This window comes from Pagrus major, chromosome 13 (genome assembly GCF_040436345.1).
Source record: "Pagrus major chromosome 13, Pma_NU_1.0".
NCBI classification, from domain to species: Eukaryota; Metazoa; Chordata; class Actinopteri; order Spariformes; family Sparidae; genus Pagrus; species Pagrus major.
The window spans coordinates 19,611,816-19,626,044 of NC_133227.1; the positions used below are offsets into that span (position 1 = coordinate 19,611,816).

Here is a 14,229-nt window from a genome sequence, read left to right on the forward strand (position 1 = left end):
GAAAAGGACAGCTGTGATGTTTAGTTGCTGCCACATCAGAGGCGAGATTACAGTTTCAGATTGTGAAGTAACACTGAGAGTAGCGGTGCCAGATTCTCTTGGTGTGTAGGTGATCCATCAGCGCTCAGACGTCAGGTCCGACAGAGTTACAGTTCCTCAGAGCAGACACCTCCAGATGATTTACGCCGAGCTACAAAGTGCTGACAAACCTCTCTCTCTTCGGTCTGAGCAGGCAATCTGTGATCTGGGCTCTGTGGAAGAATTTAAATTTACAGCATGAATCATTTATAGAGCAGATCACCATAATCAGGTAAATATATACTGTATATTTAGCACCATAATGTACGTCACAGTCAAACCTGCCTGCACTTCAAAAACAAACGAGCAACTCAAGGAGAAGTTTGGTTTTAATACCAGAGGGGACGACTGGGAAACATAGTGAGAGTTTGAATAGCAGATGTAGCACACAGATGATTACACATGAACGCTTTCGGCATAATTTAACAGCTCCGGTTGCACGAACGATCTGATGCAGGCAAAAAATCCACTATTTATTATTTTCTTTTGGTACATTTTATCACTTCTGTAATATCTGATTTAAAGGAGAGCTGCTGTACTTTCACCAGGAAAGAGCGTGCATAAGAGACATGGTGAGTGGTGCTGGCTCATGCGTGTGTGAGCTGACCAATCAGAGGAGACTAGGCATTCAGGATGGCCCTTAAAGGGAAAGAGTGTTTCAGACAGAGGGGGAATACAATGATGTATGAGAGAACTGATGTGTTTTTTGAGCATTAAAGCATGTAAACCTATTCTAGTAGTAACCCAAAATAAAAATATGAACATAAAAACAAGCACAATATGTCTCCTTCAAACAGGATCAGAATGTAGGAGGTGTATGCATGACATCTGTTCTGCATGTTGAACATGAACAATGACTTAAGACTTGATTAAATTAAGACTGAATAATAAAACAATTATCACAAAATGGGGACAGATTGCTCAGTTTTATTCTTATGCCCAGTGTAATTTTGGACTAAATGTCTCATTCATGCCTCCTCAACATCAGTCAAAATATGACCTTTTGTTACATGTCGCCAACTCGCTCTTTTCACACTGTCGAAGAAAAAACAAAAATCGTAAGCCCGTCTGCTGCTACGACTTGTAATACACAACATTTTTCTTGACGTCTTCACATATCTCACATCACTAACTACAGTACCTTCTTTCATCCTTCATCAACGTTTGTTGCACCCTCGACAACTCTGCTCGCTGACTGGAGGTTGTGCATCATATCCCATCACGCTCCTCTGACCTCCTTTCTGTTCTCTGTTCCTTTGTTTGTTTTTGATGCCTCTCCTCTCCCCCTTCTCCCCCCTGCTGTGCCCGCACTTCTCTGTAAGTAAATGCGCTACTTTGTCCGTCTTGTTTCTCCCAAAAAGACACGACACCTCTCATACTGAAGTTGGTCGAACGGTGGAACATTTCGAGACCAAAAACAAACAAAGCAGGATCATTTACGTTAAAGCTGAGCATGTCCTGGCATTCTTCCACTCTTCCCCCGTGGTTGACTTTTCCCTTCTCAGCACCTTTTTATTATTCCAAATATGTAAATCAGCCTAAAAATGCATGAAAAAGCTTGACACGATTTCTCTCTCTTTCTCTGCTTGTCTCTTCCTCAGACATATCAGCCTCTCCAACAGCCCTTAAGAGTAAGACCAACGAGAACCTCGTCAATTCCAGCCGCCTCTCCACCTCCAACTGTAACAGCAACCTTTATCACCCGGACTCCAACTACTATCCGTATACTGGCTCTCCAAAAGGTAATACTCCCTCTCTTTCTGCACACACAAGTCTTCTGAAAACCTTCCACCAAATGCATGTACACATCTAGGCCCTCTTTTATCTCCGTCCCTGTCTCTAGTCTCCAGGACGAGGAGGTTTTCGTCTGGAGGAGAGGAGGATGGATGGAATCACAACATAAACAAGGTAAGAAAGGAAGACGTTCTTCTGCTTCTCCCTTTTATATTTTAAGTGCGTGTGTTAATGTTTAATGAGCTCCTTAATTAAATGCCTCCATCCACCATCACCCAATGGACATGATGCAAAGTGAAGCTCCTGTCTCCGTCTTTCACTTCATATTCATCCCTCCATCTGTCCAAACAACCTCCATCTCTTTTTCCCGTCTGATCCGCGGTTATTCCATCGCCACCGTGCATCCATCCCACTCAACCAACTCTTATTGCTCCATCTATCTGTCCATTTGCCCCTCTGCTCCTCGTTCCTTCCTCCACAGGGAATTGGCAGGATGATCCTGAAGGAGGAGATGAAGGCGCGGTCGGGTTGTCACGACAACGACCAATGGGGCAGCAGACGCAGTTCGCGCTGTAACAGCAAGGAGGCGCTGAACAATCTGGGATTCAGCTCCCTCAATGGCTGTAAGTCTGCGGTTGTGAGTGTGTGTCTGTCTTTCATGTTGGATTATATTGACTGTCATAATGTTCATTGTAATGCACGATGACTTCTTAGACAGGTTTCTTGTGAACAAGACTTAAGTCATGCTAGCAGCTCTTTAGGCACATTTAGACAGTAATATTTGCTAATTAGCGTTGAACACAAAGTACAGCTGAGGCTGATGGGGATGTCATTAGTTTGCAGGAGAGCACAGCAGGAGATGGCAGGCAGCTGTAGCTGCAGTATAAATTGAAAATAACAAAAAGCTATGACACAGGAACAAGCACAGTGAGCAGAAGACTTGAGAATGACTGAACTGAAAACTAAACTGACGAGGGATGAGGTGTAGCTAAGGTGAAGGGAATGAAGGGAAGAAACAGGAGAACAAGAACAGAGGGGATTAGCTGGGGAAAACACAGGGAACAGGGCAGGGCTAACAAGGCTGATGCAGGGCTGGTGTGGAGGGAAAAGCAGGCTAGGGAAACACCGGGAACAGAAACCCAGAAAACGCAATATAACCAAATGTCAGGACCGTGACCATTTGGTCATAACCTATAAGTATTTTCAAAGTTAAAAGTTTGACCTGATGATGGCGTTAGATCAAAAGTAAAGTAATCCTGTGTATGGCAAAACATTTAACAGTTGTCAAGACCTGTCACATACCTCACGGTAGAGCTACTGAGGAAAACTGAGCAGGTTTCATCCTCTGGCCACCGTGATCCATCCAATCCACATCCCATCCACAGACCGACATTGTCATCCATAAAGCCAGGCTGTTGACGTGCTCGTATCAATCTCAATCAGACTTTTCCTGCTTAAACAAAGGACAGAAAAGAAGCAGTTTTCCACAGCATCATAAAGATTTCATTCTTCTTACCTTCAAGGCCAAGACATGAAAGTAATCAATCACAATAACATTTTACTGCACTTCACGTGCTTGTTTTCTTCATAGTGTTTTGTAGAAGTTTTTTATGATTCAAAGGTTTTTGTTCAAGTATGCTGCTATTTATCTGTCAGGGCTGCTTAAAATGAGGCCAGGGGGGCAAAGTTGTCTTGGCGTAAGGTTCAGTTTGGCCTGAAAATAGCATCAAAATCCAGTTAAGGTAATGGTGATGACTGGTGAAGGCCAGAGGTTTCAGAAGTGAATATACTCACCTTTAGAGGTGGAGGAATGTGTGCGTCTCGTTGTGATGCTGGGCGAGCAGTGGTGTGGGGGAGTTTCCCACTTCTGTATTAACTCTCCCATTGATCCCATTCCTCATTGCATTCAGCACGTGTACGGGCGAGACAGAGATGAAGAGACTGGGAGAGGGAATGAGAGAGTGTTTAGGTGCGGGTCAAATGGGAATAAAGGAGAGGGTGCTGTAACGGGAGAGAGGGAAAGAGAGAGCGAACGAGAACGAGAGCGAATTAAATTTAAAAGAGAACGAAAGAGAGGGAGTGAGAAGCTAAAGCAATTTGGAGCTGTTCAGAGAAGATGTATGACACCGAGTGAAGAGGTAAATCAGGGTCAGAGACCACTGGAGAGGGAGGGAAATGAGCTATGTGCACAGGGAGGTCAGACGGAGAGAGGTGTGGATGATGTGGGTGTTCAGTGCTGCGTAATCACTGCTGTTTTTATACAGATTATAAAGTACAGAGAGGTGTGTCCTCTGTTCTTTAGAAGAGGCTAATCCCACAATGGGATGTCCATAACATGAACTTCCTCTTATAATTGGCGCTTGGTGACTTCATATACTGGTTTGATTATGTCCATTTTTTTAACAATGGTAGCAGAATGGCTCCAGGGATGCAGGATAAGACATTCAGTCCATCACTTCTGTTTACACTGAAATATCTCAATGACTCTTCGATTGATTGCCATGAAACTTTGTGGAGATCCTCACGGGTCTAATGCACCATTTCAGCTTGTCCGATACACTACTCAAAATTTCTAGGGGTATTGGAATATTCTAGTGTTTCAGCTGTCTACTCTGTGACATATCTGAATTTTTATTATGTGTTCTATGAATATTTTTGGTCCCCAAATATAATGCGGCACATTTCATTTGACTTTTATTGCATATCCATGCACATGCACATATGCACCCATATCCCAATATTCCTCCAGAGTAATGTATTTTGGCTCATGACCTGGAGAACTGACTTTCCCCTCAGCCTCAGCTGGACTGTATTCACTGTATTCAGTGCTAATTACTGTCAGGGTTGCCAGAATTGCAAGAGAAACAAGCACCCAGGTCTGCGAAAACAACAGCACACTTACTGATTCTGCACACTGCCTTTGAATCATCCCCACTTGAGGTTGAATCCAGTCTTTTAATCGACTCTTTCTTCCAGTCTTTGTTGTAATTTTTCCGTAGTCAGTCCACTTTGTCCCTACATTCTTAGGAAAGAAGCAAAAGGAGCTCCATCAATCATGGGATTTGATTTGAAATGTCTCACTCATGGACTGCAGCCTGAGAAGGGGAGGGGCGGAGGAAACAGGGTTGTGGACGGACAAACTAAACGTGCGTTTAAATAACTTATTAGATGGGTATAGAGAGGAGACATGTAGGGAGCAAGCAAGAATAAGCAGCTACACTTAAGGAACAAGTCCCACAAAAGCAACCGTCCACTACAAATGTTTGTCAGCGGATTTCATGAGCCTGTCTGAGCTGGTTGCTATGGTCATTAATTGCCTCGTTAACAAGCTCACTGCCAGATCCTTTCCTAGAATGATAATAAAATAGAATACTTACAAAAATAAAACTGACTTATGTTTTGTTTTCCAAAACGTATGTCTGAGAATTATAAATCTGAAGCTACAGCGCAGTCCATTAACATTACAAAAAGCAGCGGGTGGATGCCATAAACATATGCATTTTTAACATGAGTGGTCCATTGCTGCATGGCCGTGCCCATGCTGCTCCATATTTTATATGATGTGTAGGTCTTGATGGTGATTTGCCTGCATGTTGGTGCTGTCAGGGGCAGATATTCACACAGCTGATGTTTTATACATGTCCCACAACAGCTGGCCTTTTTTTTTTTTTTTTTAATCTCCCTTCCCCCCAAAAATGAACTCTCGCGGTTTATTGTTTGTCCTCATCTTTTAGGATGTGACATGTTTATTAACCCCACTTAACACAGTCACACAAAGACATCAGGGGCGGGTGTATGTGTCAGGAAACAGCAGGATCTCTGGTGGATGTGAAATGTTAAGTCTTATTGTCGGTGTTTTGAACTTGACCCTCTTTGGTTGGATTCTAGAGATATTTAAAGGGCTCGTTCTCCAGTTTCTCTCTTAAATCATGGTCTTATTAGACAGTTCTGCCAAACAGTTTCAGGAAATCCGTTCCATACCATAACATTTCTAAAAAAGCAAAGTTTTTGAATTGTAATTGACAAGGAATACAGAGTTTTTTCAGACTCAAGATTAGGGGTGGGAATTGATAAGAATATATGAATACTAATGTCGTTATTGATTCTGCTTGTCAGTCTGATTCTTCATCAATTCCCTTATTGACAAAATCAGAAAACAGAGGTTAGACTTTTACGTTGTTTTACGATCAATAAGTCATAACCAATAAACACATGGCACACTGTTTTGCAAAAATTAAAAAGCCTTTGCGCCCACGTGTTGCAACTCACAGTCTCTATCAGGGCATCATATTGGCCGTGACTTCACAAAGCGAAGTACAAGTCTGACCTCTGTTTTCTTGGATCCTAAGCACCTGTTTTTTGATACCTGCATTGGTGAAGCAGCAGCCAATGTGGCATTTTCCCCTTATATTGATTCACTTATTGATTTCTGATCAATTTGTGTGGAAAAAAATGCTAAGCCTGGGGTACATGGGGTATTTACCTCGATAATGGACGTGCTGCTGGGAAGCAGTGGCACTCGTATTTAAGTCCATGTTGTGGAGGAAGATGTTTCAGCCATTGAAATAATCATTTTACAAATGATATATTTGTATGTCATCTGTCTTTGTAAAATGAAGCCACACTTGTTTATTCCTCTCCGCAATGACTTCCAGCAGCATAGATGCATGAGTCTGACTTTGTTAGAAAAACATGCTGACATCAGTAAAAGTGATAAGCTCGATACGATTCCAGTGGATTAGTGTTTGATACCATACCTTGAAAAATATTGATATTTGGTACCATTAAGGGAACATTGAGGGCATACATTTTGTGATTTTTTTGCAAGATAGATAAAATAAAATAAATAAATAAAAATCAGAGCTTATGTGCTGTGTGTTGAGTACAACAACATCTAGGTTAATTAACTTCTGGAGGAGGAGGTGGGGCTTGTGTATCTATACTGCGCAAAATGAGTAACGATATGTATCAATATTTTTGACGCCACCACAATCAATCAGACAATTTAAAAACAGTTCTCAACTGGAATTTGTCTTCGAACCCCATCCCTACTCTAGACACAAGAATCCTGATGATATATTTAGTATTTCCAAGGTGTAATGCCAGTTAAATTCATATATTGTTCGTGTTTCTCTCTTCCTCCTTGCTGTCTCTCTGTCCTCAGCGCCCAGGTCCGTCAACAGTACCGACAGCGGTGAGTGGTTCATCAGTGCGCTTTGATCTCTGAGGTCATCTCAAGGGGACGGCGACACAGCGGTCCGTCTTCCCTCTGATCCCCTTCATCCTGTCTGCTCTGCTGTGACAGTGGCAGAGCTTTAAGTGGGAGATTGTTATCTGCTCTCTCACACACGCACACACACACACACCACTCTTGTCTCTCTGGTTACAGGTGGGAAGATGAATGGTGCTGTAGCTCAGGCCCGTATTTATCAGCTTTTCTTTAGCAGCGGCACTGATCCGGGATCAGTGACCCGAACCCCTCAGCCATCTGTTTCACGACCTCTTACACACTGCACTTTTGATTGTGAAGATAGACGTGTTCGTTGTCTAACAATACCCACACTTGACTTTAAAATGCCTGTCACGTATGCGTAATGTTTTCTAGCGATCTCTTCATCATGTATTTTTTTGCTCTAAACTCAATAACATAACCAACTTGGCAACCAAATGAGTTTTTAGTCATATAAATCTAAGACTCTAGAATAACTGATCAATAATTGTCCAAAACCTTAACTGTGAGGATTTGATGGCAGCAGCGATTGTTGGCCAGCACTTGTACTATCAAGACACTGATAAATGAGATGCTTAGACTTGGAGTTTTCAGACTGATTGGTATCAGCTCACACTTTGATGAAGCAACTTTATTTCCGAGGCTGTATCTCATTTCTTGTTGATAGAGAGAAAGAGAGTTGTAGATGACAAACCAATTATAGTTCGGCGTCTCACACCGGCCTGTATTCTCCTGCGTCATGGTGTTTCTCCCAGCTCTTCGACATCGCTGTGTAATTTAATTTCCTTCAACACCAGAGTGAATAGTGAATAGACAGAGAGAGAGAAAAAAGGAGAAGGTGGAGAGTGAGAAAGCAAAAGAGAGGAAGAAAGGGTGAAAACGACTGAGGAAGAATGAATGATGAACCCAAGAAACAGGAAACGAGGATAGTGAAGAAGAGGCAGGTGGAAGTCGATTTGAGACAGGAGACAGAAGAATGACTGGAGAGGATCGGTGTGACTCCACTGCCCTCTGCTGCTGCAGATGCAGCAGTACGCCACAATTAAAGTCCTGCCAAAGGATGCTGGGATGCTGCTGGTTACCAATGGTTACAGGAGAGATGAGACCCCACTAGGGGTGATAACAAAAGAGAAGATGGATTAAAAAATGTCTGTGTTGTCTGTGTTGCTAGTAGGGTTTGAGGAAACTGCAGTCATTTCACAATCCACCAGCTATTTGGCTTGTGAATGTGACATGTTTGTGTTTGTATTTTATTTTATTTGGATTTAATGTTATTACCAGAAGTCTAAAAAACACATCTAACTGACTGAAGCAGAAATAGGTTAGTTTTTAGCTTCCAAGTCAATCTGATTTTTACCAGTCTGTGTGTGATCTGAGCCACACTGCTTCGTCTGTCAGGTGGGTGGGAGGCAGCAGCAGCCTTGAGGTTTAAAAAGCAGCTGCAGTACATGACAGGAGAGCTGCGGCTGCTTTGAATTCTCATACTATATGGGATAAACAGTTTCTCTCAGAAACTGGATGACATGTTGCTCTTGAGCTCCACTTTTTTTAATTGTAATAACTTCATTCAAAGGTCCTCAGTGATTAACTGAAGCCCGTCCTGTCCATGTTTGGTCATCAGGTCGGCTATTGTTCCAAGGCTGGATGACCAAATCCTTCTCGACTAGTACTGAAGTTGAGGCTAGAGGTTCAATTCCACCTTTCCCTGCGATGCGACAGGTAGACATGAGAAGTGAATCCAAGAAAGAGGTCATAAAAACTTGAATTCATTCTGACCCCTGTGAGGATGTCACACTTCTACTTCACTAAATCTCAGGGGCAAAGATTGTACGTTTCACTCTCCTGCATTTCTCTGACAGATATAAACACTAGTTCCTTTACAGATTATGGTTTTAACATTAAAACATATGTTCACATACAGAACAGCAGTGTCTGGTTGGGGCCCTTTTTCAGTATCGTGATACTGTGCTCCTATTCACACACTGACTGTGTTTATATTATTTTGAGTAATTTGTGTGTTTATGGTTGTGTGTTGATATTTGTTCTTCCAGACTCGTACATTGCCAAATCGGCCTCGTTGCCAGGCTACGGCAGAAATGGACTAAACAGGGTAAGCAATCATGATTAGTGCCTTGGATGGAAAGAGAGATAGAGAATAAGACAGGCGTGGTCCTTCACTAAACTGTGAGCTATGGCAAAGTCCTTCAGTTGCCACTGAACGTTTAAACCCCATTTGTATCAGTTTGCTGCCTGAGGTCAACAGACAGTAACTAACAGACGGCAAAGATATTGTCAGTACATTATTCGTTTTGATGTACGACATTGATCGGAATTCTTATTGCTGCAATATTTTGAGATTACCGTCTACTTTGTTTGATCCTTTCCCTCCGTTTCAATGATGAGATTTTGTCTTGTTGTCTTCTTGCAGCCTGGGAGTGCCGGTGCAGATTATTACCAGTATGACAGCAGTAATGCAGTTAATTGGCAGATCAGAGGTAAGCCTTTAATCTGCTTATCCCCAGTTCTTCTAGCTTTCTCCTGATATACTTCCCCTCCATAATGCATGATGTCCACTGTTAATTGAATGTGCATTATAATGCAATAATGGTGGCAACACTTGCAAGAGTAAAAGGCATAATATGTAATATTTCTGCATTTAAATGTCTAAAATCATCAAGACCTTTGTTTTATATTTTGTTGTTTATTTACATTTTCTCAACACAATGTTCAAACCCAGAGAAATCCAACCAGCTGCCGTGATTTCAAGCTGATTCACGGCAGCAAACTCTGCCTTTCGTTATTTTGTTGACTTAGAGACCAGCAGCGCCAAAAATCACATTCTGTGTGTTCAACATGACTGATCCTGTACTTTCTCTTCTCTTTTTCTTTCAGAATACAAGGTAAGATGCTCCTGCCAAAGCTAGCGAACTGAGCCAAGAGTGAAAGGTCTCGATCAATGGATAATAGATAAGGATGATGTGTTTCCTGCTTAAAGTTCAGTTTGAATGGTGAATCCATCTCGCTTAGTAACACCCACTTGGCTCAGTGAAATTTTGTGAAGCTGAGCGGGTCCTTTTATTGACAGGGAAGTAAACCAAAACCACAAGGTAATGTCACACAGGGTTTGTGTGATGGGTCAGAGCCTTGACCCTGTATGGCAAGACAAATCATACCTTAAAACTTATTATTCTTCTTTTACCTGCATATTTCATCAAACTCACTCCACTGTTTTTGTGCCACAGTCTGTCTGTACCATAAACATCCCATCAAAGATCGGAGATCATTAAGAAATAGTGTTTGTAGCTCTCAACATTTCTTGCATCTATGTGAAAATCTGCAATTAGCTGTCCCTTTAAGAATAAGGGGAAAGGGTTTAACAAAAGACTGAAGTAAACACTCTGTCATTGTTGTCAATGCTGCATTTGGCCACCAGAGGGTGACGATTAGAGAAATATCAGTTCATTCATTCATGATGCTGAAACATTCAAATCCAAGCTGGTTTTCTAAGATTCTTTTAATTATGCATTTGAATCATGTTATAAACGACATTGAGAAAATAAACTTGTTAGAATGACATCAGCAAATGCTTCTTAATGCTGTGTGTTTAATGCCTTGCTCAGTTTTTGAATTAAAATTCACATGTTGAGACAAATCCACCATGTTGCATTGTAAATGTAAATACTGAAACAGCACCTCTGTGTTTCTCTGTGTGTGTGTGTGTGTGTTAGATCTACCCATACGAATCTCTCATTGTGTCAGTCAGAGGGCAGAAGCGTCTTCCAAGTGATGTGGACAGAGCCAGACTGGAGGTAAACTGCTCCTGAACTCTTTTACAAAAAGTACTTAAAGGTGCAATATGTGAGAATTTTGAATTTTTAAGACTCCACATGCCATGTTTAGCATGCTAACCAGCTTGCCTGTCTGGGTTCATAGCTCCTCTGCTAGCGGTTTAAACACAAACACTTCCGCAGTGTCCCACGCTCCCAGTCTGGACCGCTAGCTGCACGGCTAACTGAGCTAACCAGCTAAGGGCAGCAACGCTTAGTGATTACTCTAGTGGCATGCTGACTCCTATTTGTTGTGAGTGTGAATTTATCAAGTGACCAGTTCTTATATATTGCATCTTTAAGTAAATGTCTTATAGAGCACAGCAAAACAATTGGCATCAAATAGAAGGTACGACTGAGGCTGATGGAAATGTCATTTTGCAGGTATTTGTTTTAAACGCAAAGTATTTGATGAGCTAAAAATGATGACCTGATGATGGTACTAAAACAAACATTATAAGTGTCACCAAAATTATTACTATTCCTTCTGAGAGAACAGACTGTGTGCAGATAGAGACAGACAGGACCTGAGACAGACAGGGATTTTTACAAGAAACTATTAGCATTTATCAAGTGAGTCGTTATCATTGACTTTCTGTCCCTAAAACGCTCTGTCTCCTCTCTCCTGTCAGCGTCACCTCTCACCAGAGGAGTTCTACAGAGTCTTCGGGATGTCCATGTCTGCCTTTGATCGTCTCGCTCAGTGGAAGAAGAACGAACTGAAGAAGCAGGTCCGACTCTTCTGAGAAAATATAGTCGCCAGAGCTGTCCAACCCAATACAGTTCCACTGCCAACAGTGTGCTCTGAAGTAGTGGCCTGCAGACAAACGTCAGATCTGACCCCAGACTGGCTCTGTCGCTCAGTGGGAGGGGAACTGAAGTGGCAAGAGCAGAACTGTTGGCCTCCAGATCTTGGCGTGCTTTAGTGTGTACTTGGACTTCTTAAGCAATACATATGGAGTTAGCCAAGTGGCCAAAAGGGAAAAGAACTGGAATGAGAGGAAGAAGAACTGGACGGAAAGCATGAAGACTTTGAGAGGCTCCAGCAGACAGAAAGTTAATGAGAGACGTTGGCAGCTTCTCCTTCACAAACCAGCAGATGGCAGTGTGTTAACAGGAGCACCAGGGCGGCAGGCTGATACATGACCTGATAGTACTTGGTATCGTACTGAGGTCGGCTGCACTGAGCCAAACTTGCATTCATGCTGAAATTGAGGGAGACAGTTTGTGAAGCAAACAGGCTGGAATGTGGTCGATGGAAAACAGGATCCAGTCACACAGACACTGTCCTCTCATAAGACAAGTGGACGACATTAGTAGGATTCTTAACATTAAGGTCGCTGAACGTGATATACACATGGTGTTTTTATAATGTGCAAACACTGAAAACCAAAGGTTTTCTTCTTTTTTTAAAAAAACTGGCATGTATTGGATTTCCATGTCAGTTTTTCTGAAGCCATATCAGTTCTTCTCTATGTCCTGAGCAGACTGTGCAGTTCACTGAAGTGGTTTTTGAAATATGATGTGGTTGTGAGGTTTAATGTGAATGAACTGTGTGACGGCTCTGAGCTCAGAGAGGTTAGTTACATTTAGAAATCAGGTTTTAGTACCACAAACATTTTAGGATATCTTTGTTTTTACTTGTTTTATTTAAAGAAATCTAAAATTTTGTTCATACTTGCTGCAGCTGCACTCATGACGCAGCGAAGAATTTCCGCTGCTGGATTACAATTAAACCAGGCTGAATCATGTTTGTGGTGTGCATGTGTGTGTGTTGGTGCGTGTGTACTTACAGCAGATGACAAATGGATGATTATTCAGAAGCCCTCTGAATAATGAGATAAACAATTCTGAAGTGAAGGAAAGACAAAGAGGTGAAGGATGGAAAGAGAGAGAACGGGATAAACAAAGACAGCAAAAGAAACACAAAGAAGGTTTGATAAGAGTTGACGGTGTCACAAAGAAAGTTTAACACATGTCAAGACAGAATGAAACAGGATGAAACAGGATGTCTGAGCTGAAATGGGTTCAGTAGGAACAGGATGTATTGATAGTTTTTTGCAAAAGTGTTGTAATTGGATGTAAAAGATGGAATAATGTTGCTTTCTGCTTCAGGAACCTAAACCATGAGATGTGCGTACATGTTATCAGGTTTTTATTTATTGGAGTAACATGTCTGTCACTACAACTTCTGAATAAATGATTCAAACATCACTCTTTTTTCTGCATCTTACTTCATAATTACTCTACACTTTTTCTGTAAACTGATCAATCTACATGTTGTGAAGTTATAGTAAGAGTAGTTTGTAACTAAAGTAAAGACGGACTAGTGAGTAGATGAGTCTTCGTGATGGAGTGATGACGTTTAATATCCGTGACATCTTCTGTAGTTTCATTTAGCCAATTGTTAGCAACTGCTGTTTTTAAGACACGTAAATGCTTTATAATTAAAACTGTGGGACATTCAATGTTGTATTATATGTCGTAGAATAAAACTTACAAATGTCTTAAACCTGTGGTCACCACAGACCTTATTTCAGGCATATAACCAACAATCCATTCAAAAAAACTCATTGACTTTGAGTCGAGGGAATTGGATGTGCAAAAATGCTAACCGATTTCCGGGTTTTAGCTATTTTACTGTTGTAGTTGAACGGGGTGAAGATAATTCAATGTCTGTGGGGTGGCTGTAGCTCAGGAGGTGGAGCAGGTCGTCGTCTAGTAATTGGAAGGTTGCTGGTTCGAAACCTCGGCTCCCCCAGCTGCATGTCCAAGATAGTGAACCCCAAATTGCTCCTGATGCAGTTGGCACCTTACGTGGCAGCCTCTGCCATCAGTATATGAATGGGTGAATGTGACAAGTGTTGAGCGATCTTTGGACTGGAAAACCGCTATAGAAATGCAAGTCCATAAAAATTCATACTTTGTGAAGTCATCATATGTCTTGTGTGTAAAATCTTAATTTATAAAGAAGCTACAGTAGTCAAATAAATGTAGTGGTGTAAAAATACTACAATATTTACTTCTTAAGTGTAGTGGAAGTATAAAGTAGCCTGACATGGAAAAACTCAAGTAAAGTGCCTCAAATGTAACCACCGCTGGCAGTTAAACAATGAGAACACTAATGAAAAACATCTTGAGGCTTCAAGACATAACATCCCCTCAAACGTGACGAGTGTAATAAAATAAATGTACAAATTGGTCACCAAGAGAGCCTCAGTATGAGTCTTAGTGGAGTCACAGCATGGAAACGTGTGGAACTAACAGGACTGGCACTAGGACCCGGCGGAGCTCCGGATGATGAACCAGCGGCTGCCCGCCGAGTCCCCCTATAAACTGTAGCGGTGCTCTGAGTCACCT

At 41.8% G+C, this 14,229-nt stretch overlaps 1 protein-coding gene across 1 annotated transcript in view; it reads left to right on the forward strand.

Annotated features, from left to right (window-relative positions):
* Nucleotides 1-11,615, forward strand: part of LOC141007340 (actin-binding LIM protein 3-like) — a 48,147-nt gene extending 36,532 nt beyond the window's left edge. The window contains exons 14-22 of the mRNA XM_073479695.1: nt 1,680-1,820; nt 1,922-1,986; nt 2,294-2,435; nt 6,977-7,006; nt 9,094-9,152; nt 9,471-9,537; nt 9,935-9,942; nt 10,771-10,851; nt 11,502-11,615. Coding sequence (XP_073335796.1) covers nt 1,680-1,820; nt 1,922-1,986; nt 2,294-2,435; nt 6,977-7,006; nt 9,094-9,152; nt 9,471-9,537; nt 9,935-9,942; nt 10,771-10,851; nt 11,502-11,615 — 707 coding nt within the window. The remainder of the gene's footprint in view (nt 1-1,679; nt 1,821-1,921; nt 1,987-2,293; nt 2,436-6,976; nt 7,007-9,093; nt 9,153-9,470; nt 9,538-9,934; nt 9,943-10,770; nt 10,852-11,501) is intronic.
* Nucleotides 11,616-14,229: the final 2,614 nt, after the last annotated feature.